This window comes from Stylophora pistillata, chromosome 9 (genome assembly GCF_964205215.1).
Source record: "Stylophora pistillata chromosome 9, jaStyPist1.2, whole genome shotgun sequence".
Lineage (NCBI taxonomy): Eukaryota > Metazoa > Cnidaria > Anthozoa > Scleractinia > Pocilloporidae > Stylophora > Stylophora pistillata.
Window position 1 is genome coordinate 26,620,842 of NC_142527.1, and position 25,960 is coordinate 26,646,801.

Consider the following 25,960-nt stretch of genomic DNA (forward strand, 5'->3'; position numbering starts at 1 on the left):
AGAAATTAAGCAAGATTTGCTGGGAGCGGAAGAAATCAGGAAGACTATCGGGAATGAGTTTGTCAATGCCAGGTTGATTAAGAAAGAAGTTAAGTTTCCCGACAATTTAAAGCAGAGGAAATTGAAGACCTTTGATACTTTGTATTCCGTACCAGTAACACTTGATAAACATAAGACTATTGCCGTGAAGGCAGACTGAGATCATTTGAGACGAATGGTAGTTGCACTAGAATCTGGCCGCGAAGCTGACGTTGGCACTCTCTTACAAAGAAAACTTTCACCAATTCCCCTATCGATAGCTACACTCGACGGATGCCTGAGACTAGCTTCAAGCAAGTCGGATCTTGCTAGTATCTTACACAAGAGTGTGGATCAAAGTCAGCCCCCTACCAGCCAGTGCCAGACATGTATTTTTATCGATGGAATGGCAGCCGTCCAATCCCTTGGCAATACAACAGGTGCAAAGACGTTTGGAGAGTGGAGTACCAATCTCCATGGCGTTCGTCGTCTCCCCCTTTTCAGACAAAATGCACAACAGTAGATGTGGTATTCGACTGGTACAATCCAAATTCTATCAAGGAAGTTACCAGAACAAAGAAGAAGAAGGGGAAGAACAAAGGCATTAGAAGAAATGTGGAGAGCAGGGAGCAACGAATTGGTAACTGGGACAGGTTTATTGTCGTTGAAGAAAACAAGGTTAGCCTTGTTCATTTCACTGTCCACTGAAATTTCACAGCATTATGAGACGCATCCTGTCCGCGAGCTGGTGGTTAGCAGAGGGTTTAAAGACATACTGAAGGTATGATCATCCCATGCATCTAGAGAAAGTCTGCAGGAGCAGTCTTCCGACCACGAAGAGGCAGACACTCGAATTGTACTCCATGCTAGAGACGTAACCACTACAGGCTACAAGTAGGTGAACATCGTGTGTCGTAACACTCATGTTCTTGTCCACACGAAAGCGTCTTGGCCGATGCCGTGGCATTCCTATGTCAACTCTATAACCATGGATCAAATGGCAAAGATATAAATAAGGAGCGAGCATCAGCATTTCGCAAGGTGAAAAAGAACCTTGATTCCCTTGCTCCTACAAAGGATACACTGCTGCTTCATATAAGGTGGGCGAACTACCAATGCAAGATTTGGAACAGCAAAAGAGCCTCGTCTATCCCTGGCTAGTCCAGAAGAAAATGGGTGGTTCTTCAAGGAAGGAGTTCTTGAGCCCAAGTTGACAAATCAAGAGGAAGTATCAGCATCGTGTTTACAATTAGCGTTCTGCGGATGTTCGTGCAATGATAGTTGTGTCAACTACCGATGTACCTGTGTTCGGTTGTCTCTAGGATGTTCCAAGGGTTGCAAGTGTGGAGACACGTGTAGAACCACTAGAAACAATTCACTTGACGAAGAAGTGTGACTATTATAGATTTAGCTCAGACAGCCTACTTTGCAGCAGCGGCAGGTTTTTGTTATCTTTTCTATTTCCTGATCAAACTGTGGCACAACTTAGAAACCTGCAGTGACTATCCCACAAGAAAAAATCCTTTGCATACAAGGAAAGCTAAAGAATAAAAGTGCATAAACAACGACTCTTACAAGCAGTGAATGATTATAATCATATGCATTTAGCCTTGTTTTGGTGTTGTGCCCAAGAAATACGCTTTGTTTTCACACAAGATTAGCTAGAAGAAATAGAAATATCGATGAACAGAAACTGTGCTTTTTAATGCCTTTTATTGAAAAAGAGTCTGAATGCACAAGCAGTGTAGTACTCAAGTGACCATTCTATAAGCAAAATTATAAATTCCAACCGAGGGCAAAAAGTTTCTACAATCATATAACTGATATTTCCATCAGTTTGCTAGACTTCATTGCACATTTGATCATGTCTTGTTATTAGCCTCGCTTTCATGCTTAGAGAGCGAATCTGGTTACATGACCATTCTAATGCCGTGCTTTTGATGTCAACTAAGTGTTAAGCCTTTTATCAAATCATATGACTAATTTCCATCAATGTGGTACTATTTGTCTTGCTTTTATTACCTTAACCAGTTCAACCTCGTTTCAATGTTGTAGGAGTAGGAGCCTGAAGGAAACACCCCCTTAAATACCAAAATACTAAAATTTCAAGCTGGAAACAGCAATAATCTTAATCAGAGTGGCAAGAAGAAGATTTTAAGCTGTTTCCTACTTCTACTCAAAATGTTTAATGAAAATGAAAAATAAGCACGTTTTCAAGCTGGGCCTCCTGACTAATACGATTATGATTAAGAAAGGTTGTAATGAAGTTCATGAATTGATAATTAGATATGAAAATAATAGTAGTTATAGCACCTTTCCTTGATTCTTCACAGCTGACACCTTTCCATCTTTTCTCCTGAAAAAAAAAATTATTATTGAAATTACTATTAAGATACATGTCAAACAAACAAACATTTATAATTTAATGAAAAATAGAAAGTATGTTTGCTGACACATACCATATTTTCTTGGTTATAAGACGCACTCAGTTATAAGACGCACTCAGTTATAAGACGCACCCTGAATTTTATAACTCTTTTCTTTCAAGTTGTTAAACTGAAAATTTCGCCTAAATACCCGGTTATAAGACGCAACCTCAACTTTGGGCTTTTTTACTATCTTCAATTTCAAAACATTATTAATAGCATTTTCAAAGTTCCTAATTACAGTCATGTCACCTTTTTTCAACAAAAGGCAAAAAGTCAAACATTTACCTGAACAAAGCGAAAAAAAAAATAACACCTATAAAAGAGATATAGATACCATTGCATTCTGAGGAAACAGTGTTACTTTCTAACGCTATGAATACCAATTGATCCAGTTTAAACTTTATAAGCGTGTCTTGGCTGGTCAAACTCCTAGTTGTAACACTAATTACTTAATTCACGGCGATTCAGTAAGCATTGCTAAGTTCAAAACAAAAATCATGCCTGGTATGCGACGTCATTCTTACGATCTGAACTTTAAGTTGAAAATAGTAGCGGAAGCAGAGGCAGTGAAAAATAATCGGGAAATTGCACGCGAGTACGGAACATCCGAGTCAATGGACGCACCCCGAATCTGAGACAATTCAAAGGTGATAAGGCAAAATTTCTTTGAAAAAATGCTACGCCTTATAACCGAAAAAATACGGTAAATGGTAACTAAAACGCACTGTACTTAGCCACACCAGACAGAAATTTATCCAGGCAGTGGATAGTATTATCCAGTCCTCAAACAACTGGAACTTGATAAATAGTTTTGGATATTCATCATTTTGTTAATCTGCAAATTAATGCACATACATGCATTTCCTCTAGATGACTTTGTGACTGCAAATTCAATCAAATTATCCACTTGAAATTCCCTTTTCCTTTTCTAACCTATGAGATGTTTATTCTGCTTACTTACCAGTCACGCTTAATTAGGTGGTGTATCTTAAGAATTCAGCTCTAGTGTACAACAGCCAGAAGATGTCATTGCATTGTTAGCAAAAAGGACATGATCCTCCTGTATCCCTCTTTTAAGAAATCCTGCAAGAAGCAATAAATAATTCAAAGTTAAACTCATCGGCACTGATGAGCTTGGAGAAAGGTGCCGTAGCACTGTGGCAGTCGCGCTGACTACCCACAGTAGGGAGGTTACCATGGCGACACAACCTCGGTCCATCCCCCTGGCACCAGTCACACTGACAAGTCACTGGAATTGTTTTATATTTACCTGCTCTTGGCCCGGCATAGAGGAGGGAGGGTGGGAGCACAAGAGGCGGCTCACGTTAGGATCCGCGACGATCTCAAAAGGAACTGAAACCTCGTGACCCTGCAATTGCACAGGGGGCGCCCCGCAGCATGTCCTCGGCTGACAATCGTGCCTTAATTTAACCTTGCCTAAATTTCATTTAGCCTCATTTAAACTCATCGGCACTGATGAGCTTGGAGGAAGGTGCCGTAGCACTGTGGCAGTCCCGCTGACTACCCAAAGTAGGGAGGTTACCATGGCGACACAACCTCGGTCCACCCCCATAATGGTGCTTGGAACAAGAGGGACCGGGGTTGAGCCATGGTACCTCCAACCCAAAACCCCACCAAGCATCATTCCCCCTACCTTTGCTTATACACTGATATGGCACATACCGGTAGTCAAGACAACTGCTGTGACGAGCTAGCCAAGACATCTGCCGGTGTCCGTATGTACATCTGATACGCATTGCTCGACGATCTACCAACTGTCTGAATCAGATGGTCTGGAATCCCATTGCGAGCTGCAACCGTGGCTGCCCCAATCCTGAAGCTGTGGCTCGAAAACTTCCCGGGGATGCCCGCCATATCCATAATGGTGCTCAACCACTTGTTGAGTAGGGGTCGAGATAATGGTTCTCCCGATTGGAGCCTGAACAGATGGCCAGGTGCGTTTCCCCTACGTGACAAGTAAGATAATACTGCCTGTAACGCGCACAAGGGCGGAGATCCCTTGCCAATGCGAAGGGTTACCCCATTTCTGAAAGGGTCTGTTTTTGAGGCTTTAATGAAGATCTGTAAGCATGTTGGGTCAAGGGATGCGTCTACGGCCAAATCCTTCACCTGTAAGTGCACCGAGGGGGGAAACTTGGATGAGGAGGGAACTGTGAATTCCGAGGCTCTTAGGAAACCAAAATATGCCAAGGAACAAGCCGCCCAGAACATGCAGTGGTCAAAATTGTGTAGATCCAAAGATTTGACAATTACCATCATGAACTTGTCTGTGATCGGCAGACGTTCGCGTTTGACTGCGCCGTGAGATCGCTTGATCCCCCGAAGAACTCGCTTTAGGCGCAGGCAATTTAACAAAGGGTCATTGAAGCCCTGCTAATTCTGAAGGGCCCGCACAGCGGACAAATAAACGGTGATCGAAGAGTACTGAATGGATCCGGCCAGGTGGGACACAAACAGACACAACGTCCACTCTTCAACTGGGCAAGGAGACCCAGAGGGTTGAAGCTTACCCAGTTGCTGGCAGAACTCTATAAACCTTTTTTGACCAGAAGCGTAGGAACGTCGTGTGGATGGAGCTAGGCCTTCTTGGAAGAAATGCGTGCACCTGGATTCTAGAGAGCTGACGTCAAGTCGCATATCACATCTGAAGGGAGTAGGGTGGGTGCTGCCAGTGCCGTTGGGGCCAGGCGTCTGAAGTCCTGCCAATGAAAACGGGAAAGGGCGTCAGCAACTGAATTACAGAGTCCAGGGATATGCAGTGTTGAGAAGGAAAACTGGAACTTTACGGCTGAGTGCAAAAGATGGCGCACTAGGTGCATGATGGCTGGCACATTTGATGTTCTCGAATTGAGGACGGCGACCACTGCCTCATTGTCGCATCGAAACCTGATATGCAGCCTTGGCCACCTATGGCCCCAGACTGCGGCGGCAATTGCAATGGGAAATAACTCTTTATAGGCAATGGACTTATCAACTTGCTGATGTAGCCACGAACCGTTAAACCACACTGAGCCCCAGATGGCCGCGAATCCTATAGCCCCTGACGCGTCAGACATAATTTCCAAGTCTGGGGGAGGGGACAACCCCAGGAATAGCCAGAAACCAACACCGTGCCAATGTGACAGGAACTGGTGCCACCACTTGAGGTCAAGTCTTAACTCCTGACTCAACCGAATAGGGTGATCCTGCCTGCGGAAGCAGTTCAGGAGATCGTTCATCCTCCGAATAAAGGCCCGACCTGCCCAGACGACTTTGGCTGCATGGTGAAGGTGACCTATCAGGGATTCCAGCTTTTTCTTGGTGCACCAGCGCTTCGCAGTCCATGCTGCGATTAACTCCCTAAGCGCTGCCAACTTATCCTGTGGAAGTTCTGCTGATTGTCGAACCGAATCTAGGTGAATGCCGAGAATAGTAAGAGCAGTTGATGGGCCCACACACTTCTTAGGATGCAAAGGGAGGCCTAATTGTTGGCAGACTGTGAGGGCTGTAGCTAAGTTATGATGACACACCTGTTAGCCAGGGGGGGCCACTAATATGAAATCATCGAGGTAATGAACCAGGTCTGAGATTTTATAGTTGTGTACAAGGATCCATTGAACCATATTCGCAAGCGAATTAAAAATATAGGGAGCGGACCGCAAACCAAAGGGGAGTGCTAAGTCAACATAGTACTGGCCTCTCCACTTAAGTCCGAGCAGGTAACGGTCCTCCGGATGCACAGGGACGTTACGATAGGCTGATTCCACATCGAATTTTCCCATCAGGGCCCCTATCCCATGTGCGGCTACCATCCTGATAATTTCATCCAGCCGTATGTAGTGCATCGAGAATTCTTCCGGGTCTATGCCATCATTAACACTGAGCCCCTGAGAGGAGGATAAGTCTACTATAAGGCGCCATTTGCCTCTTTGACCCTTTGCTGGAATCACGCTGAAGCTGCTGATATGCAACTTGGGCAACGGGGGGATAGGAATGGGCCCGCTACTCTTCCTAATCTGACCTCGTCAGCTAGGTAGGAATCGATTACTCCTCCGTGACCATATGCTGTAGGCTTAAGTCGTTTTGCCGATTTAAGATTGCCCGAGGGAGTAAAGCCGAGTCTGAAGCCAGCACGCAGTCCTTCGAGGACATACAGGACTTGCCCTCTATCTGGATGACCCCTGAGCTCATGTTGAAACCGATCTGGTTTCAGAGGAGACACTGCAGAGACTGGGGGGAGGCTGACTGTGGGTGAAAGACACATAAAATTAAGTAGGGGGGTTCACCCCAGCCCTAGTCACAGTATAGCCAAAATATGTGGTATTTATTCGCCTTCTTCTTGGATAACAGAACCTGGTGAAAGGAGGTAGTCTAAAGAACTATAACAACTGATGCTACAAATTAGAACTAACAACAAGAACAATGTCTATGGACGATTGGGCCCTTAAAGTCCAGTGCTTAGCGTTTCTTGCTTCTCCCATTATCCCTAGAATAGCTTGGGGAGCGTCACCTTCGTCTGGAGGCTGAGCTCTGGCAGTCTGCGGCGCGATGATCTCCATTGCAGGAGCTACACTTATGAGCGAATTTGCAGGACTTATAAGGAGATGAACACTGGCCACGATTCCAGGATCTGCAAATGATGTCAGAGGAATGTGATCCAGTCGCTTCCCCCTGGGCGGTCACCTGGCCAGGGTAAGAGTAGTTAGTTGCCCCTGCCGCATGGAAATTAAATAACTGCACATTCATCGCTGACCAGTCAGTCAGTTCTGTCGGGGCAGCATGCCGCCTAAACGCTAGGTCATAGTTGAGCCAAACTTGGCCACCAAATTGGCGGTACGTGCGTAGGATTAAGAGCTTATATGCCGTTAGATCACGCCACCGATGCGGGAATGACGATGCAATGGCCAGCATGAAAATTGTAAATGCTTCGACCCAACTCACGACGTCTTCGATCCAACGGCGAGGCTTTTTGCCACTCGACGTTAGAACTACTCTGCCGTCGAACAACAACTGTGGCTCGGTTTGCGCCTGGAGGAGATTTGGCGTGAGCAGCTCGCTCAGGTCGATAAATTTGCCCGCCAGAATTTGGTTGACGATCTTTGGAGGGATTGGAGAAAACCCCGGGCCAACTACGAAGCACTGATCAAACAAACTACATGAAAGCGAGGGGAAACTACTGACCGTCATTGGCGTCGCCATTCTAACCGGAGTAGAGTTCGTCGTAGGCATCGAGAACGTGCTCAAAAATTCCGGTACAGAATAAGAAACAGACGTACCTGTAGCCGAGACTGGCGAAGTCGTTTCAGAGAACCCCAAGCTAGAACCTCTGCCAGGAAACTTTCCACGTGGTTGCCCACCTCGTCAGTGGTGGAGATGCCGTAGCGAGCGAATTCCCATTAGTCGTAGTTGACGTGGTGCTGGATGGTAGTGAACAGCCCTGTAGTGAATTTACTACCGCTTAAGCTGCTTGAGAAGCCACCAGCCTCACCATTTCAAGCATATCCGACGGTATGCTTGGCGAGTTTACGAGAGGTGGCGTGCTACATGCCACGAAGACGGAACTACCGTGGACGCAACAGTCGATGTTGGATGGCCTTCATTGACGCTCAAGCAGGCGCGCCGAAAGGCTATTTCTAGTCTGGCGTCCTTCCATTATTCCAAACGGAGTGAAAGCGGAAAATACGGTAAAATATTTCAGCACAAGAGGCGGCTAGCGTTAGGATCCGCGACGATCTCAAAACGTACTGAAACCTCGTGACCCTGCAATTGCAAAGGGGGCGCCCCGCAGCATGTCCTCCGCTGACCATCGTGCCTTGATTTTAACCTTGCTTAAATTTCATCTAACCTCATTTATAACTATCTCTTTTTTCTCTTGACAACAACAAATCTATGCATCAACACAGCAACAAACCCAGTTGTGGAGGAACGGAGGGATACCCATTTAGGATCAACGACATTTTTTTCATTTTTTCCTCTTTTAAAGGCATTATATTTAACTCTTTCTGATAGAGATCTCAACTGTTACAAAGATATTTTACCATAATTGATTAAAAATTATCCAGGGACACCAGTCAAAATAGTTAGAAGGCTGCCAGTGCTGGACTAAGCTAGCATCCCATTAAGCAAATTATACAAACAGTTGTCAATGAGTTAAGGTGGGGGTAACCTGAAAAAATGCCCATTTTCAACTATTTTTCATGGCTAGGATTTAATTGCAAACTTAGGCAAACTATATATCTCTGGAAAGCTGATGAATTGAAGATCATGAAAAAAATATTTTACACTCCACATGTCAATTGTAATTGGATACCACTCGTTTTATTGTGCCACCTGCTGGGTTCTACCAAGGGTTACTTAAGAAAAGATAACTCCTGGAATTAATGAAAAAAAATGTTTTTAGTGTCAATTCAAAGAATATATGTTGCTTATTGTTATAAGTAGATGGACTTTTGATATGTTGAAAACATTTCAAACGGTGATCGATTAAATTTGACATAGGAAATCAAAGTAGTGTTTCACTTCATAACTTTGAGTACATAAATCATGTGGAAAATTGCTCTGCTCATAACGCAAAACTTATCAAGAGCATGACGAGCTTTGCTCAAGAAAAAAATTCTCAGCAGGCATCGTAAACTGATGCCAGGGTTTGGGGAAGAAGGCGTTGGGTGGATGTCATCACATTAATTACACCACAATGTAATTACACAGATTAGCGCCCACGAATCCACGAGAGATACGCGATTGCGTGCGAGTTAACGCGGGGTCATCTGTTGGCAATGAAAATCAAAATCATGAAATGAAATGAAGTTTGCTGTGCGCGTAATGGTCATAAAATACTGCGTTTTCTCTGTTTCTGGCTGTTTCCTTACAACGACATTTTTAATCACGTAGTCTTTCAAAGATCCTTGCTTTTCACAGAAGAGGCAATACCTGCGAGGCGCCGTATTCGAAAAAGCCTCTCTTTCGATTATTTAGGTATGATTCTTTCGCTTGGTTTGCCATAAAACTGTAACAAAAGATATCGCAATTTTCATGTGCCGTACGACCTGAATAACAACCGTATCGAACTTCCAGTATTGCGTCACTTGGTGTATCGATCAGTGTTAACGCTTTGCGATCGTAATACACGATGTTGTTTTGGTACAAAACCTGTGGCGATCGCACGACTTGGCCTCGTATTCTGGTTAAATTCTTACCAATATTATAATATTAAACCTCGACGAGATTTTTAATGTCGAAATCTCGAAAAGCATCATGTTTTCGATTTCGAAACCATTCGAAATGAAGTCATAGAGGCAGTCGGATTTTCGACGTGCGGCTCTCCACCGGCTAACTTAACCACGCAGAGACTTTGCAGGATTACAAGTGCCACACTTGACCCTTGCAAGCATTGGTATCTACTTTTGAAAGACGTATGTGACGTTCCTTTGCGTAAATATTTCATACGCGATGTATTTAAGATATTTCCCGACGAAATCCAAAGTGTGGCGACGCGGGAACTTCAGCCGGTCAAATCATCGTTCGGAGTAGTGGGGTTAGCCAGGATTCCCGACCTCGTTCACGTTTTGTTCACGTGCGGTCTAATAGCTGGTCTATCGTCTTCGTAATAAAACAATCCCCGACGAACTTATTAAATCTGCGGGATTTATGACTATCGTAAATCTGGTGAACTCCGCCACACTAGACTTTGAGCCCGAAGGCGCGAAAAATTTATCTTTTGGCGCCAAACTCAGTCACGACTCCGAAGAGCTCGCTTCCTAACTTACCGAAAGATCAGCTAAAGTAAATTCCGTTGGAGTGGAACTGTAGAAGCTTCGAACACGGATTTCTCATCTCGAATCAGCACGGAGTCAATTTTACAGACCCCTTTTTTCCACCTCAATGTTCGTACCTTGTCGTGGTGAGGTGGCTTCAGTGCCTCAATGACCAATTGCAATACAATTCCTTTAAATAATTCAGCTTCAGTTGGTGGGCTGTATTTTCTGCGAGGTAGAGACCAGACTAACACGGACTTTGTCATTGTAGTTATTGTTATGATTATTATAATTTTCATTATTATTAATGATTTTGTTATTGTTATCATTATCTTTATGATTGTGATTGAATCATTTTCAAAATGAAATAGGCTGCTCAATGAGGATGGCATGCTGAGGCAAGTAGATTTTCATTTATTTACCCCCCTCCCCCCAAGTAGAAATTCAAGTGTTTCTCATAGTTTTTCTCTTCAATAGATTGTTAGAATGCAGAAGATTTTCTAAGACACATGGTACAGAGGGCTTGTCTTAAGTAGTTGTTTTCTGATTCAAAACCACCTGCCTAGTTCTGTTTCTCTTGGGTAGTTAGTCCATGGACTGTGGTTATCTGATGGCAGAACTAACAGGTGGATCTGTTTCTCTTGGGTAGTCAGTCCATTATGGGCTGTTGTTATCTGATGGCAGAACCACCAATCTGTTCTGTTTCTCTTGGGTAGTCAGTCTATGGACTGTTGTTATCTGATGGCAGAACCATTCCCTATTTTTTTCAGCTCTATGCTGTCAGTCTTTTATGGACAGTTATTTTTATCTGATGGCAGTTTTAGCTTGCTCTTTTTGTTTTGAAAAGTGTGTTGCTTATGCTATTTGTCACGTATCATCATTAGTCATAGGGTGACTTCGGTCAATCAATGGTATCATTGTCCTTAGTATTATTATTATTATTAATTCAGCTGCTACTCTTCTCTCTTTGACACAGGGCCCACTACAGACAGCACTAGCTTAATGAAGTCCCAAAACCTTTCACAATGAGCCAACTCAAGAATTGCAGTCCTGAACAGTTTTTGGGGTTTTCCTGTCTTTTCTTGAGATTAATTTGCCCCAGTTTCAATCACTTGGATACTCATTCAGCTAGACTAACAATAACACCATTTTGTTCGTAGATAAACATTGAAATAATCATAATAGTAATATAAATGATAATAATAATGAGTAGATTAATGGGAATAATCATAGGAATTATAACCATCAGGATAATGAACATTATTTCTATAACTATTGTAAATATTTTTATCATTGTTATTATTATTATTATCATTATTATTGTTATCAATGTTATTATTATTTCCATCATGAATTATTAGAGATGCTTGGGAAAAAATGATCTATAGTTCCCTCCAACTCATTATTCTTTCAGTTAAGTGAATTAAGACTTTTGTGAACAGTTACTGCTTTATTCTATCATTCCTGATGACCATAGAAATGGTGAAAGTCCACAGATATTATCCCTCTGAGAGTTTCTCCAGGTGTTTTTTTTTCCCTCTGAATTTGGTTACAACAGAATGAAGGGCATCAGAGTATAGTGCGCCCAGCGAGACATGAATTGCATTAACATTACAGGGTCATTTTGCTGTATTCAGGGTTTAATCTTAGCCTTCTACAAACAAGTTTGTTCCTCTAAATGCAAAACACATTTTATCGTTTTTTAAAACAAACTTACAAAAACTGCCAAGAAACAGCTACTCAATTTATGGAAACATGACGAACAAGTCAACTAGACTGTGTACTACACATCATTGAAATCAAAGTATCACTTTAGGAACATAAAATCGCAAGGTCAGTTTCCCATTTTTAGTGCCTGAGAAAAGATCAGGCCACCAGATTACTTCAAATTCTCTGGTTGCTCGTCCCTCTCAATTTCCAACAACCATTTTAGTTTACTGGGTGAGAATCGTGCTTGATTTCTTGCCCCATACTCTGTCCTTGGCCGCCTGTAAAGCTTGTTGAGAGTTTAACAGCTACTACTTGCAGCAACCTCCATATTCCCCCGATAGCTTTTCTTTAACTCTAATGGTACAGAACTTTGATGACTCAGACCAGAAATAACATCATTCACTCTACCATCCCTGTAATAAAAAACTTTGGATTTTTCTCTCCATACAGGGGCCGCAAGTGCATTTTTTCCCTCGCACGCTTATAAAAGCATTCGGCATGCTTGCCAACAAAGGGTTCTGTCCTCGTGTACCGGTTCACAAGAGCCAATACAAAAGACCAAACAATACACAATAGCTAACCGATAACTCCTAAACAAAGAAACCAAACCAATTGTACCAAAGAAAGAACAATGGTAATTCCCTTGTGAACCGGTACACCAGGACAGAACCCAACAAAGCTTGGATGTATGTTTCAGGAACTTAGTATCTTTCAACTCGACACCATTTGCCTGAAACCAAAATAATAATTACGAAAGTTAAGAGATTATTTTCTTCTGGGGTGAAATGTACTAAATGATTTGCCCTTTCAAACATAAACCTGAGTTATCAGGTTTTGTCAATCACAAAATTACACGCCGGGTTATTAGTATTCCTTGGGGACCTTCCTATATTATCATAAATATCTAAGACAAGAGGTTTTTTTTAGCTAGGTAATCTATGTTAAAAATCGCGCTGTACAGCACTTAGAATTATTTTCCTCACTCATTATTTTTCTCACACTGCAACTTCGCGTACTACGCAATTATTACTACGCAGTCATATCTGGTGTCCAACTGGGAGAAGAGCTTGTTACTATTTTTGTTTTAGAGGTGAATTGCGATTTCTTGTATGTCCCCTATTTCGTCGAAGAAAAGCTCGAACAAATACTGAAAGTAATGAGTAAGTCACTATGAACAACTAGTGGAAAGTGACAGCACAATCGAGCCAAACTGAGAAGTGTTCTTTAATGATTTTTAACATGAACCACCAATTCTTACTATTTCTAATTTCTGCATTTTAATAGACTTTGACATGTTCTTGAGAAGTTATTAAATCGGTTAGCGCTGTTGTTCCCTTCTAAATTATTTTGGTGCAAGCACCTCAGAAGACGCTGGTTTAACTAAAACCATGTTGGGCGACGTTGCATTTTGACTTCACAACCCGCAATTAAATTTAATTTTAACAGCTATTCGAGTGTGTGAAGAACGGAAAAGAGCAAAATTACATACCATCGGCCTTTGGATGCACGGACGAATTAAAACTTTCTACAATGCCACTTATCCATTGCTTGTAACTGATAGACCTTGTCCTTAGTCTTGCGGGAGGCCGTACGATCTGTTGTCCATTGTAGAACTTGGCAAACTTAGCGCACTCTGCCTTGAGCGCAACAATGTGATCTTTCGATTCTCTATCTCACTAGCGCAGTTGTGTTGAACATGGACGAATAATACATCGCAGCGTGTCTTGTAGATAGCTAGAGATGCCATGTTTGGGATAAGCGCTGAATATGGACGAGCGTTAAAGCCGCCACTAAAAAAGCACAATCGACCGTTTTTCATTGTATGGAGATCTTTCACACAGCTGTCAGAATTAAAGAGAGGAAGAACGTCGATTTCGCTCACATAAGTAGCGAAGTACACCACGAGCGGCGACGATGATCAAACACCTGGAAGATCACCGTGGTGTCCCTCTACTCTTTAGTATCATAACCAAGAGCGAGCCCTTTCGACTTGTCACTAAGTTTTACGGTTTATCAAACAAAGGCCCCGCTCTACACAAAGCCTTAAAGAATGAAACACTAGAAAAGCTTACTTGGCTTGGAATTATAAGAATTTCCTTTCTTAAAAATTGAAGATTTTCATGGTTTCCGTAACTTCGTATTTTTCCAAATTTCCTCTTTTGCATGTTATGCCGTTTTGCATTTTCTTCAACCTAAAATTTAGTTCAGCGTCGATCATTTATCATTCTTAGAAGAAAATATTCTGATCTTTACGTTTAACTATAAAATTGCTTTGGCTTACATTGTGCGCATAAAAGGGGCGTTAAAGTAAACATGAGTTGATTCCACGCGAGGGTCTTACCTGGAAAATGCCTGCACACGAGTGACACCGGCATTACCGCGTGTCCCTTTCTGGAAAACATTCGTGTTATGACAAGAAAGGTCAGCTTAAGGGTTTTGGGTTACCCAAACTATGTAATTTTGACGCCGAAAAGTGCCAAAAAGTAATTACAGAAACTTCATCCGCAACACTTTGAACGTGTTGTGGGTGCGAACTGAGATCTTCTCTTACAGTTAATAATTGCCAGGCGGAACTCAGATCCGGCTTAGCCTAATTTGCATAAATTTTTTTGGTGGGCAAAGCTCGTCATGCAAATGCTGAAAATATCAGATCATTTGGATAAATTGTTCTTAAGATATCTTTTCTTGAAGACAAAATTATTGCGTAATGAGAAAATAGCCTTTAAACCTAGAAATAGCAATCACACTTAGTTTATTAAATTATGCAACCATTCTAGTGGCCCAAGTGTCCATATTTTGTCTGCAGGAGTGTCTAAAAGTAATTTAAATGACTCCTGGTTCATATATTACTCCTTCTGCTTCTTGAAGGGCTTCCTACTGACGAGTCCTCAGAAGTTGCTCCCCTTGATGCTCTCTCTTTTCCTTCTATGTAGCCTGTAAATCAGACTTCATCAATCGTTTACTGTCTTTTGCATGGTGCTGCCTCTCTGGTGCATACACCACCAAGGATAGAGAGCCTCTCCATAGTTTTTTAGCCTACTACTGTCTTCCATGGAAGACAACTCAGTCGTTAATGTCATATTATTTCCCTCACTGGGTCACACTACTGTATGTTGGAAGTGGACTGGATTCCTCAGAGGAATTGCACTGAAGGGAAAACCGTGACATTAGCTCTGCTCTAGCACTTATATCCTCCTTAAGAGTTAAGTTGCCTAGAAAGACAAATCAAGTAAAAATTTGAAGATAAATCAGGCAATTTTATCATAAATAGAGTAAAGACCTCAAGTCAGAAATATACATTCTGTGATTTTGGGATGACAGTGTCTGCTCGGAGTTAAGTGGGCGATTTCGTTCTTCAAACTCATCTTCCTGTTTTCGTCTTCCAGAAAAATGTCTTTCTTTTCTTCAAGTAGACAGATCTACTTCTCTCTCCAGCCATTTTCGATAACTTTTCCTTTGATTTACTGCTCTATGTGCGTTAAATATTACATTCGACTGAAACCCGGACTAAAACTGCCTCTAACTCTATCCCATAATCGTTTTGTCCCAGAAAAAATCCTCAAATAAGACTAAATAAAGTGTATCTCATTAGCTCCCGCCCGCTTGGCTTTGTTGCCAGAACACCAAGGCATAAACAACTGATAAATTTTTAAAAATGCTACTCTCGTTACCATGGTAACCAAGCCATTAGCCAAAGCAGGAATTTTAAAATCGCTTAAAAGGGTAAAAATAATGAAAATAAATGGAAAATTATTTTTCCATAGTAAAATTAAATACCCAAAGCTACAAATTCTAAGGAAAACAAAAAACTGAGTTTGGGAGCAAATTTCAGGTTTACCCCCGCCTTAAACAAGGACCCTGACTATAAAAGGGATAGCTCCTCCCCCGTCTTGTAACGCAATCTTCGCTTCCATGGCTAATCGAAGATGGCTGACTAATGGAAGGTGAAGGGGGAAAAAGAGATTTGTACACGAAGACCGATAGCCTTGTCTTGTTTCAATCGATTTCCACTTGAAAATGTTTTTATTGACGATTAAAAAGGGACGAATGGAGAAATACTGATCTTCATTTGCAAAACTCAAAAAACTAGGCTATCGCAATTTGAATTTCGCGCTCCTAACGGCTCCTCCTATTGCGAGATGATCGTACTGGCCTTCTGACTCCCCTCCGTTTGCCTCAACTTCTTGAGCCGTCGATATCATTGACTAGAGGATCTCAGTACTGTGACATGCTCAGAGAGAGTGGTTTTCATGTACATATAAGTACATTTATGTGCATGTATGTAAATGTGTGTACGTGTATGTTGCGACATAACTCATCTTCCACTTCGAATTGATCCATTTTACGGTTGCTACAGTCGCGCACTAACTAGTCTTTAGCTTTAAAATTGCATTTTATTTTGCCATGGCGGATTTTCCATCAAAAAAAGCCAAAGTAGCGGCGCGAGGTCTACGAGTCCGTTATACACTGGAGCTGGCGGTCGAACCCGGAATGGAAGAGCGATTGGAAAGCGTGAAGACAAGAATTCAGCGGTTGAAGGAACGCCTTCATTTAGCGAGTCGAACACCGATGGCAAATGTTACTTTGATGGAACGACTCTTAGACTTATTCGAATGGTCTGAACAAAGAGGTATGGTAAGTGAAAGTCACTCCTCTTTGTTTACATCTTGCTCGTTCGCTCAGGCTTCTCATCTCGCCAGCGACGCGGCTACCCAAACCGACATAAACGGGTCCAATGTTTTATCGCACGTTTTGAGTTATGGGGAGAAAAAGCCTCAAAAATGGAAAACAAAATAGAGCGAAGTTCGAGAATAGGTCCCTTTGAAAGGAACATAGTTTTCTAAGTATTTTGACACGGCACTATGTAGGATATTATATGCCTGAACATTTTAGACGCGCGTTGCAACGAGAAGCCTATTTCACCAGCTACTTATGAAAAGGTCGAGGTTTTCAATAGTTCTTGAGGCCCGTTCAGGCAATATAGTCGATGATAATTTGTTTTCCATCGGATTTCAGTCAACCAGACATGTTTCCAATCCGTGACCGAAATTATTTTATATGAGCACCCACGGGATTCGTATTTCAACACCACATATTCCGTTGGAGAAATGGCGCGCGATTCAAACAAAAATTCTATCCAACGTGATCTCTTGTTTAATTGCAGAGGAGTTCTTGTATAAGTGTCACATGAAATCCCGTAGACAAAACGTCGAAGAAACTAACCACTTTATTACAACAATACAAAACCGGTGTGAGAAGAGGATTTTTGTGAAAGATAATAAAGGTCATAAAAGCTAGTCCTCACCGCTAGCCCTCTGGCCGTTTGCCTTCCTTACAGAAATGACATCGCAAGCGGGTGCACATTCCGTGGAGCCAACTGAGTGGAGCCGATCATCTTTTCTTTGCCGTAAACGAAAATGGCAAAATTCGTAGAAGTTTGAGATATGCACTGGCTGCAAGTGACCTTTCGGTTACAATAGTTTTGCCGATATCGCACGGTCACGGACTGGTTGATGTCGACAGTTCGGTGTCAGGGACGAAATGACTGACGGCTTGCCCAGGGCAAAAGTCCTTTTATAGTCAGGGTCCTTGTTTAATTACTTCATGCAACGGAAAGTTGAATATGGCCTAGGGTCATTAAGTTTAGGTGAGGAAGATGCTGGACTAATTACAACGCCTCTCTTTAGCAAGGAGATTTTATGGGTAATTGCTCAACTTCCTAGGGAGCTGACAGGTTACCCAGCATGAAGTGAGATGCCATACAGTTAGGAAGATGCTGGACTAATTACAGCACCTCTCTTTACTGAGGAGACTTCATGGGTAATTGCTCAACTTTGCAGGGAGCAGACAGGTTGCCCAGCATGAAGTGGTTAATGCAATACAGGAGTATTTTTACAAGTTGTGCTGTATTATGTCAAGCCGGTAGAGTAAAATACTCGGCGATACGACACACCAAAATGTCTAATAATGCAGTTAATCATTATCCAACACACCAAGTTGTTATACAGTGTGGCAAATTTCAGATATTTATTAACAGGGAATGTGACAGAAGTATGCGAAGCAAAATGGAATTGGCACATTGTTGAGTTGCTGTTTCTATTTTCTTCAGTAAACGACAAAAATTTCATTGTTGTCTAAGTGCTTTTCTTCATTCGATTTATCTCATAAATTTGAATCAATTTTCACCAGCTATTCCAACTCTCCGTCGTCAGAGATATAATATAAATTATCCGCCTTTTTTTTGTAACTTAAATCCAATTCATTGTTTGTGCAATACAAGAAAACCTGTCTAACCGGTTTTCTGGAGTACAAATACCTCGTGACATTTGTATTCATCTCGGGTGTTATTTGTACTCCACGGAGTGTAGTTGGATAATAACACTGATTACGTCCTACTTCAATCAGAACCTGGGAAAGTGGGAGACCCAGTGGCCTAATGATTGGTGTGGTGGACTCTGATCGAGTTTCAGACCTGGCCAGGTTCTTTTATTACTCAGACAAACAATGCCTCTCTCCACCTGGAGTACAAAGGGACTACCAGCAATTCCTTTCATGCTATTTATCTGCAGGTTTATGAGATGTAGTGCATGCATTTCAAAGTCGCATTGTTGCCACATCCCTTTCCTATGACTTTTGGATAACTGAAAAGTAAAATGATGACCAGTAGTGCACTTAGAGTAAATATGCATTATTATAGTTTCTCTATGGGGAGAAATTTAGTTTCAGTTTCAAACATCAAACTTGAAACATGAAACTTAAAATTTTAAAAAAATAAAGCCCCAAGAGGGAGATGAAAAAACTCGGAGCCCTACTCCATGGAGTACCCTATGGAGTAGTAATAATAATAATAATACAGTTTTTAAAAACGCATTATACATAATATAAGTCACAATGCTTTTACATAAGGTTTAAAGTAATTACAAAAATAAGATAAAAATTAACTATAAATCAAAAGCGATTTTAAAAAGGTGAGTCTTGAGCCTGGTTTTGAAGGAATCTAAGGTTTCGGAATATCTTATAAAATCAGGAAATTTGTTCCAAAGCATGGAGGATGCACACGCAAAGGATCTATTACCATAGTTAGAGGTTCTAGATCTTGGGACAGACAGATTGATGGACCTTGAGGAACGGAGGGAGCGGACAGGTGTATAGAGAGTGAACGGATTTGCCAAGTAATCAGGAGTACCTAAATGGAGTACCCCTAAAAGTCATGTATTGGTCACTGATAGATATATCTTATTATACATTGTAGTCACCATCTGTCTTCTCATTGTCTAGACGCCCACAGTTTATTCTGGGAAACAGCGCAACCTACAGATTATTCACTAATCTGTACATACAGATTAGTGAATAATCTATAGGCTGCGCGCGCAATGCATGATTTTCGGTGGACAGTTTGTGGGGTTCTTGCAACAGCACTCAGTTTAAGCCGGGGCAGAGCTTCACAAAACTGACCACACAAGTTATCGCCCATTTTGATGTACAAATATCCTTTGTCACCGTAGTCTTCTCCCCAGGAATTTCTGACGATCCAGTACCAAATATGGCCTGATATTGGGAAGGGAAATTGTAATCAGTGTTGAGTAGAGGAAAAGTTCCAACTCTACCCGCATCTGAATATGAAAGCTTTGAGCCTTTTGCAAGAGTCCAGAGCCTGAGAGAAAGAATAAGAGGGACAGTCAGCTTCACGTTTCAAAAATTATCTGCTGAACAATTAATGATCAGAGACTTAAGTAAAAAAATGACAAAGACCTAATTAAAAAAATTAAGTTACTTAATCATTAAATTACTTAAGACTTAAGTAAAAATATTTTCTGAGAAAAACGTACGGCTCCACCGCCCTACCGCTACTCGCGAATGGGTGGTTGAAAGGTATCCATTGACTCCTGTACGTCATTCATTGATATCCACGTGGAAAATCATTCAAGAGAAAAGAGAACAATACTTCCAGGGCAACTCCGTGTATTGGTGTCAAGAATGGTGAGTAAATCGCGTAGTTTTAACAACTTCGCTCCTTGTTCTCATGCGAATATAAATGGAACAAGTAAAACTTCTTAAAATTTTGACTGTGGCTCGCATGACTCGCATGGCTAGCCCCTTGGCTCGCAGGTTTATAAAACTCAGTTTCAAACCGCCGGTTTCAAAGATACGTTTCCAAGATCTCTGATGTTGTGATGGACATCTTCAGCGAGGTCTTAAACGTTAAAAAGGTTGAGAAGAGGGCTTTGAAAGACACAATCGGGAGTATAGAGAAATCCAAAAGTACTTCAGCTCTTATAGAATCCAACAGCATTGAGAGCAACCGTGGTAACTTCCAGATTTCGGCATGCGTAGTTGACAAGAACGAGCAGGTTGGTGTTACCCTCACAAGTTGCTATTTTCAGTTCACAGGAAAAGAAGAGGACTATTTCTTCTCGGAGAGAAAAGGCAGGAAATAGCATTGCAGATGTTTACAAGTCTTTGTTTTGAAGCACTTTCGCGAAGAAGTGATTGAGACTTTACCTTTAATGGCTTAACATTTACGTTATTCTTGTTCCCCTTTGCTAAAAAAAAATGATTGTTTATAATTAAGAAAGAACTGAATAGTTCGTTTCTTTCGTAGGCTTCTTTCGTAGACTGCTTATTTGTAATTAGGGTGTATACCTGAAAAGTGCTCATTGGAAACTTTTGATTCCCTTTAATAAAGCAACTGTCAGCATGGTTTGTTATCGTAGGTATGTTAGTTTATTTCACACCAAACCTTCGAAGGATACAATTGAAAAAGGCGAGGTGTAATCATAATGTCTAAGCGTACGCCATGTTTTTCTACGAACACCTGTCTTTGGTTCACTATACATCTTTAATTGATTCCTTTATAGTTAAGCTTTGAAAGTTTTGTGCATGATACGTAGCAAAATTAGAAAAAAAAATTTTTGCTTTAGATACATCATTTTTGGAGTTAATGTAATAGCGGCGAAGCTGCAACAATTTAGGAACCAATGATGAACTCCAACTTGAACTCACTAGTATAATATTTTTCCCTGATAGACTAAGAAATGTACTTGAAAGATTGAGATGCATTAAAATGCTTGGTGAAATATTTTTAGACCCAGAACTCGTGATTTCCAATGTCTTGCTTGACCTGTACAGGATGTCTTCACAATGCTGGGATTAACGGTAAAGGACTTTGATTTTTCCAAGTGAACCAAACAACAACATAACACTTGTAATGCCCGCCCATACATGGCTTTTATACCATTGTAATAACTTCAGCATCATATCATGAAGTGTATTGTGCACGTATCGCTTAGTCTCATAACGCTATTTATTCTTATCTCGCTTATTCTTTATACATTCCATTTGATCATTAATTCCTTCAAAGGAACAAAGATCCTATCCAAGTATCGTATAGCATATTTTCAATAAAGAAGTCTACCGCGCTGTTTTCCTTATCACTGCGACTTTTGATTGTAATCGATTCTGTAAAGACATTGGGGCACTCAGACCATCCCATCACCAGCAAGTACAATGGTTTTTCCATTACTGGAATCATTATGAAAAATATAATTAATTTAATGGTAACTCGATGGGTGTTAGACTCAATATGTAATAACATGCTTCAGTTGATGAGGGAAATTACTGAGTAAACCTACGTAGAAGTCCAAATGTTTTCGCAAGAAACTGATGATTTCGAATGTGTGCTTGACCTACGCGTAATGTCTTCACAATGCTGAGGTCAACGTCAAAGGGGTTTGTTTTTTTTCCTTTCAGTTAGATACTACCATTTGCGTTCAACCGTGAAGCATGAACGTTTTTTCATGTGTGTTTATTTTTCAAACGAGACAGTTTCCCATGCAGACAACTGTGACGATTGGACCAATGAAAATGTTTCGTTTGGAGCACGAAACTATGAATGTTTTGTCAAACAAACTTGGCACATCATGTTCACATGGTGTGTAGGTTTGACAAAATGAAAGTCATCCTTTTAGGTTTGTGCTGAACAGTTGACGCTCGTGAAAATATGTCTCTAGTGCAAATGAAGGTCATCTATGACTAATATTCTTCCGGGCGTATCACTGCTTTTTTCATAGGGGAGGAGGAGCTTTTGGAGTACGATTCCAAACTTGCAAGGAACATATTGTAAGAGAAGTCCCTTACCTAGCCAAAATAACAAGCCTCTCTGCTACGCCACTTCATATAACAATGAATGACGAAATCAACGAGGTCAACATATCTCCAGTATATTTTGCGTTTCAACTCAAGGAAATACTGTCAAAAGGAAAAACATCACCTTGTGAGAATTTACATTCGAATCGCCATCAGTTCAGGGGGTCGGGACTGATTAGTGTGAAGTCAACATGAATCCACCACCAAATCGGCCAAAACATTTACCAGCATTGTAAAGACATCCTATAGGTCGAGCAGTACATTAAAAATCACGATATCCGGTCTTTGTGAAAATATTTCCATCTCCACGTATATTTACTTATTTCCCTCACCAAAGCATTTAATTGCTTCTGTTACATTTCTCAGCCCATTAACTATAATAGTAAAACATTTTCCCAATAGGCTTAAGATATATAATCATAGCTTCCTTATCAAGTTAATACATTTGCCCTGATATTAAATTGATTACAAATTATGATTTTTCTACGTGTCGTTTACAAAATGTCAAGGCTTAACTATAAAAGGAATCAATTAAAGACGCATAGTGAACCAAACCCAGGTGTTCACAGAAAAACATGGCCTACGCTTAGACATTATGATTATACCAAGACTTTTTCAGTTGTCATGATATCCTTCGAGGTCTCGGTGTCAACTAAACTAACATACCTACGATAAGAAACAATTTCTGACAGCTACTTTGTTAAAGGGAATTAAAAGTTGCTGTTTAGCGCTTTTCAGGTATATGTCCTGATTACAAAAGAGCAATTTTCAACGAACGAAACGGATAAGAGGGACAAGGGTAACATAGATTGGCAGAGTTAAAGTCTCATTCGCTATCAATTCCCAAATTATATCCGTCCTGAATAAAAAACGTAGACAATAATGTTCAGCTCTTCGTATGCACCGAGACCATTTATAGGTTGAGATGCGAAAGGAAGCGCGTGACTCTGTTGCCCAGTTTCTGATTGACTTCTTCGCGAACTTGGTCGTAAACATCTTCCTTTAAAATAAGGACTTCTGCAGACATCTGCAATTTTATGTCCTCCATTTCCCTCTTCGCGAAGAAATAGTTGTCTTTTATTTCTGTGGACTGAAAATAGCAACCAAGGTGGGAAGCGCTAATCTGCTCGTTCTCGTCAACTGTGCATGCAAAAATCTGGAAGTTACCACGATTGCTCTCAATGCTGTTGGATTCGAAAAGGGTTAACGCACTTTTGGATTTCTCTAAAGTCTCGATTGTGTCTTTCAAAGCCCTCTTCTCACCCTCGTCAACTTTTAAGGCCCCACTGAAGACGTTGATCACAACATCAGAGATCGTAAATTCATTTGGAAAGGAAGCGTATCTCTCGAACGGTTTGAAACTTTGCGTAACCCATCCGACTTCTGACGCCACCTTCCTATAAAACGCGTACCAATCGCTGGGGTTAGTGAAGCGGTTGTACTTCTTGTTTGCTGCCAACTGAGAAAGCAGGGTGGAATTGAGCACGTCCTTCTTCCGTTGCTGATTGGTCACGGAACTAAAGGAAACAAGACTGCCTCCATCGACGAAACCAGTTTCAGAAAACGCAATGGGACCAATTCCTGGGGGTGTGGAATACTCTTCAAGTTCGATCGTTTTTATAATGTTAGTCAGGTCCATTTTGAAGGCAATGAAAGGGAAGAGACGAAACAGGCTTGTGCTTCACCTTACGGCCCCACTCGGAAATAATCTCGAGAATCGATTGATAATAAGCGCCATGAGCAAGAGACATATATGGTGATGAAACTATACTATTAGTCAGGTTCGACGACACAAACAGAGCGGCTTAAGCGCTATATTGGGCTTTACGCCGATAACAAAAGCTACTGCGGAAGTTTCTGCCTTAAAGACCTCAAGCGTGTCAATAGCGTCTTAATTCAAAATTTGTCTATTGTACTATTGTGAGTTCTATATGCATTAACATGAAGATCATCACTTCTACTCTTTTTCATTAAAACACTTGAAGGTTTCAGTTGGACTTTTGGCGGAAAACTCAAAAAGCATGTGTTTAAGTATTTGTTATTCACCCACTTAAAACTGAAAGAAAAACAAGTCTTTGCAGATTTATGGCCTAGATTTACTTTCACCGTGTGTAGTATTGTAGGCAGAGGCAAAACATAGAAAGATGCACTGAGCACTCAAGCAAATTCGACGCCATAGAAAAGAAAAGAGGTAAAAAAAGCTAAGTAGGCAGTGACGAAAAGCTAACCGAGACAACGGAATTATCCGCTAAAGAACCGCTCCGACAAATTTCAATTCAATGAACTCAATTCTTTGACTGCCGGTGGTCAAGGATCGAAAAACCTGACCAATAGGATCGCCACTTTAAGATTTATAGTCCGTGGTAGCGTGTTAAACAAATATTCTATTGTTTTGAAGCTCTTAAAAGCGCTAGCCAGCGGGATTTAAGCTCTCGTGTGTATTATCAGAGCGTCCACGAACTATCACCATGTCGAGCCAGGCAGCTCTAGAATTTATATGTTCCCTCGAACTCGACGAGTCTCTGACTCCTGATTCATCTCAGGGCAAAGTTGTTGCTGGTAGTCTTGCTTCCTTTACCGATAACCTGAGCGGTCAACAGTTGGAAGACGTCCAAAACTCCACTTTGTTTGCACAGCTGGCGGCAACCAAGAAGTACCCCAAAAAGGAGCAGGCTACAGACTGGTACGAGTTTTACGGTTACGTACTGGGAAAGCTAGGCTGGATTTTGCAAGGTTTCAGCTTCGACGAGTACAAATCTAGTGCTGATTCCTTCAAGTTATCCGAGGTGACTTTGGAGCTTTTGAGCGCAATGGTTGGTGAAGACAAGCAACTTTTGTCAGTCGTAAAGGACACCTTGGATAGCTTAGCCAACTCGACAGAGGGCCTAACTCTGTTCAAAAAGAATAGTACATCAGGCAATAATGGTCGCTTCCAAATCCTGCCATGCACAGTTACCAATGGTCAGGTCAGCCTTGCTTTCATTGGTGCCTATTTTAAAGCCAATAAGGTATCGAGCGACTACTTTTTCTTCTCTTACAACTTTCAAGAAATACAATTGCACAAGTCAACTCAAGTCTTCACCCTAAACGAAGATGTGTACATGCAAGTTCGCCAAGGCGTCATCAACAGGTTGGGCAAACGCGCTAAAGATTTTGTCCACAATCTGGATATCTAGACTCTTAAAATGAGCTGCGAACTGAACATTGCTTTGAACATTGCAGCAGGTCAAGTTTAGCGATATCGTCTTGTTTTCATTTTTTCCTGGTTTTGTTTTTTTCGTTTTTTAAGGAGCTAAATGTACGTAGAGGAAAGAGACTTGCTTTCATGCAAAATCAATACTTTGGCTTTTAGCTTTTTTTCCAGTTTGAGTAACGCTTTATTATCGATATCATCAGTAATGTTAACTTACTTCTGTAAGGTTTCCATATATAGTCCCTGAGGAAACTGCTCATGATGTACCGTGCAATCACTGTGGGAGTCATTTTTAATAAAATGGTGTGTATTAAAACATTCAGAAAGTAGTTTGGTCTAAAAATTGTTTACCTTACTCAATAAGAGTTTGATGAGCTTGGTTTCTATTTCCCTTTTTAAAGGCTTTTTCCTTTCTTCTTCTTACATTCTATTCTTACAAGAAGAGGTTAAGTCATTAGAAAATATTCTTTGCATTCGTAGTCCGTCTGTTTGCAGACTCCAGTTCATTTCCCTCCGAAAGAAGGGGCGCTCCACACCGTTTTTTAAGTATAGATCTAAATTTCTTCGAATAAGTTGTCAGTCGCAGGTGGTTTGTTTCGCCGCTGAGCTCTACAAGGACAGATGTTCTTCAGGTCATTCGTGCGAAGCATGTGCTCTCTCAGTCCTACGGGTTGTCAGTCTTGTCTGAGAAGGAAAGGAATGCATATAGA

At 41.2% G+C, this 25,960-nt stretch overlaps 2 protein-coding genes and 1 long non-coding RNA gene across 3 annotated transcripts; 1 reads left to right on the top strand and 2 right to left on the bottom strand.

Annotated features, from left to right (window-relative positions):
• Positions 1-4,136: 4,136 nt before the first annotated feature.
• On the bottom strand, positions 4,137-5,090 carry LOC148724088 (uncharacterized). Its single transcript, XM_088732623.1, has one exon. The coding sequence runs from the start codon at positions 4,725-4,727 to the stop codon at positions 4,137-4,139; it is 591 nt and encodes a 196-aa protein (XP_088588749.1). The 5' UTR covers positions 4,728-5,090.
• A 6,776-nt stretch (positions 5,091-11,866) lies between these two features.
• On the bottom strand, positions 11,867-14,026 carry LOC148724089 (uncharacterized). Its single transcript, XR_015991527.1, has 2 exons — positions 13,401-14,026; positions 11,867-12,641 (listed from the first exon to the last, which is right to left on the bottom strand). It is a non-coding gene; the product is annotated as an uncharacterized LOC148724089 (long non-coding RNA).
• A 10,446-nt stretch (positions 14,027-24,472) lies between these two features.
• On the top strand, positions 24,473-25,576 carry LOC148724090 (uncharacterized). Its single transcript, XM_088732612.1, has one exon. It carries the CDS (start codon positions 24,526-24,528, stop codon positions 25,231-25,233), a length of 708 nt encoding a protein of 235 aa, XP_088588738.1. The 5' UTR covers positions 24,473-24,525; the 3' UTR covers positions 25,234-25,576.
• Positions 25,577-25,960: the final 384 nt, after the last annotated feature.

Coding starts and splice junctions, on each gene's coding strand:
- LOC148724088 (XM_088732623.1), bottom strand. CDS start 4,727: ATGATGGTAATTGTCAAATCTTTGGATCTACACAATTTTGACCACTGC.
- LOC148724090 (XM_088732612.1), top strand. CDS start 24,526: ATGTCGAGCCAGGCAGCTCTAGAATTTATATGTTCCCTCGAACTCGAC.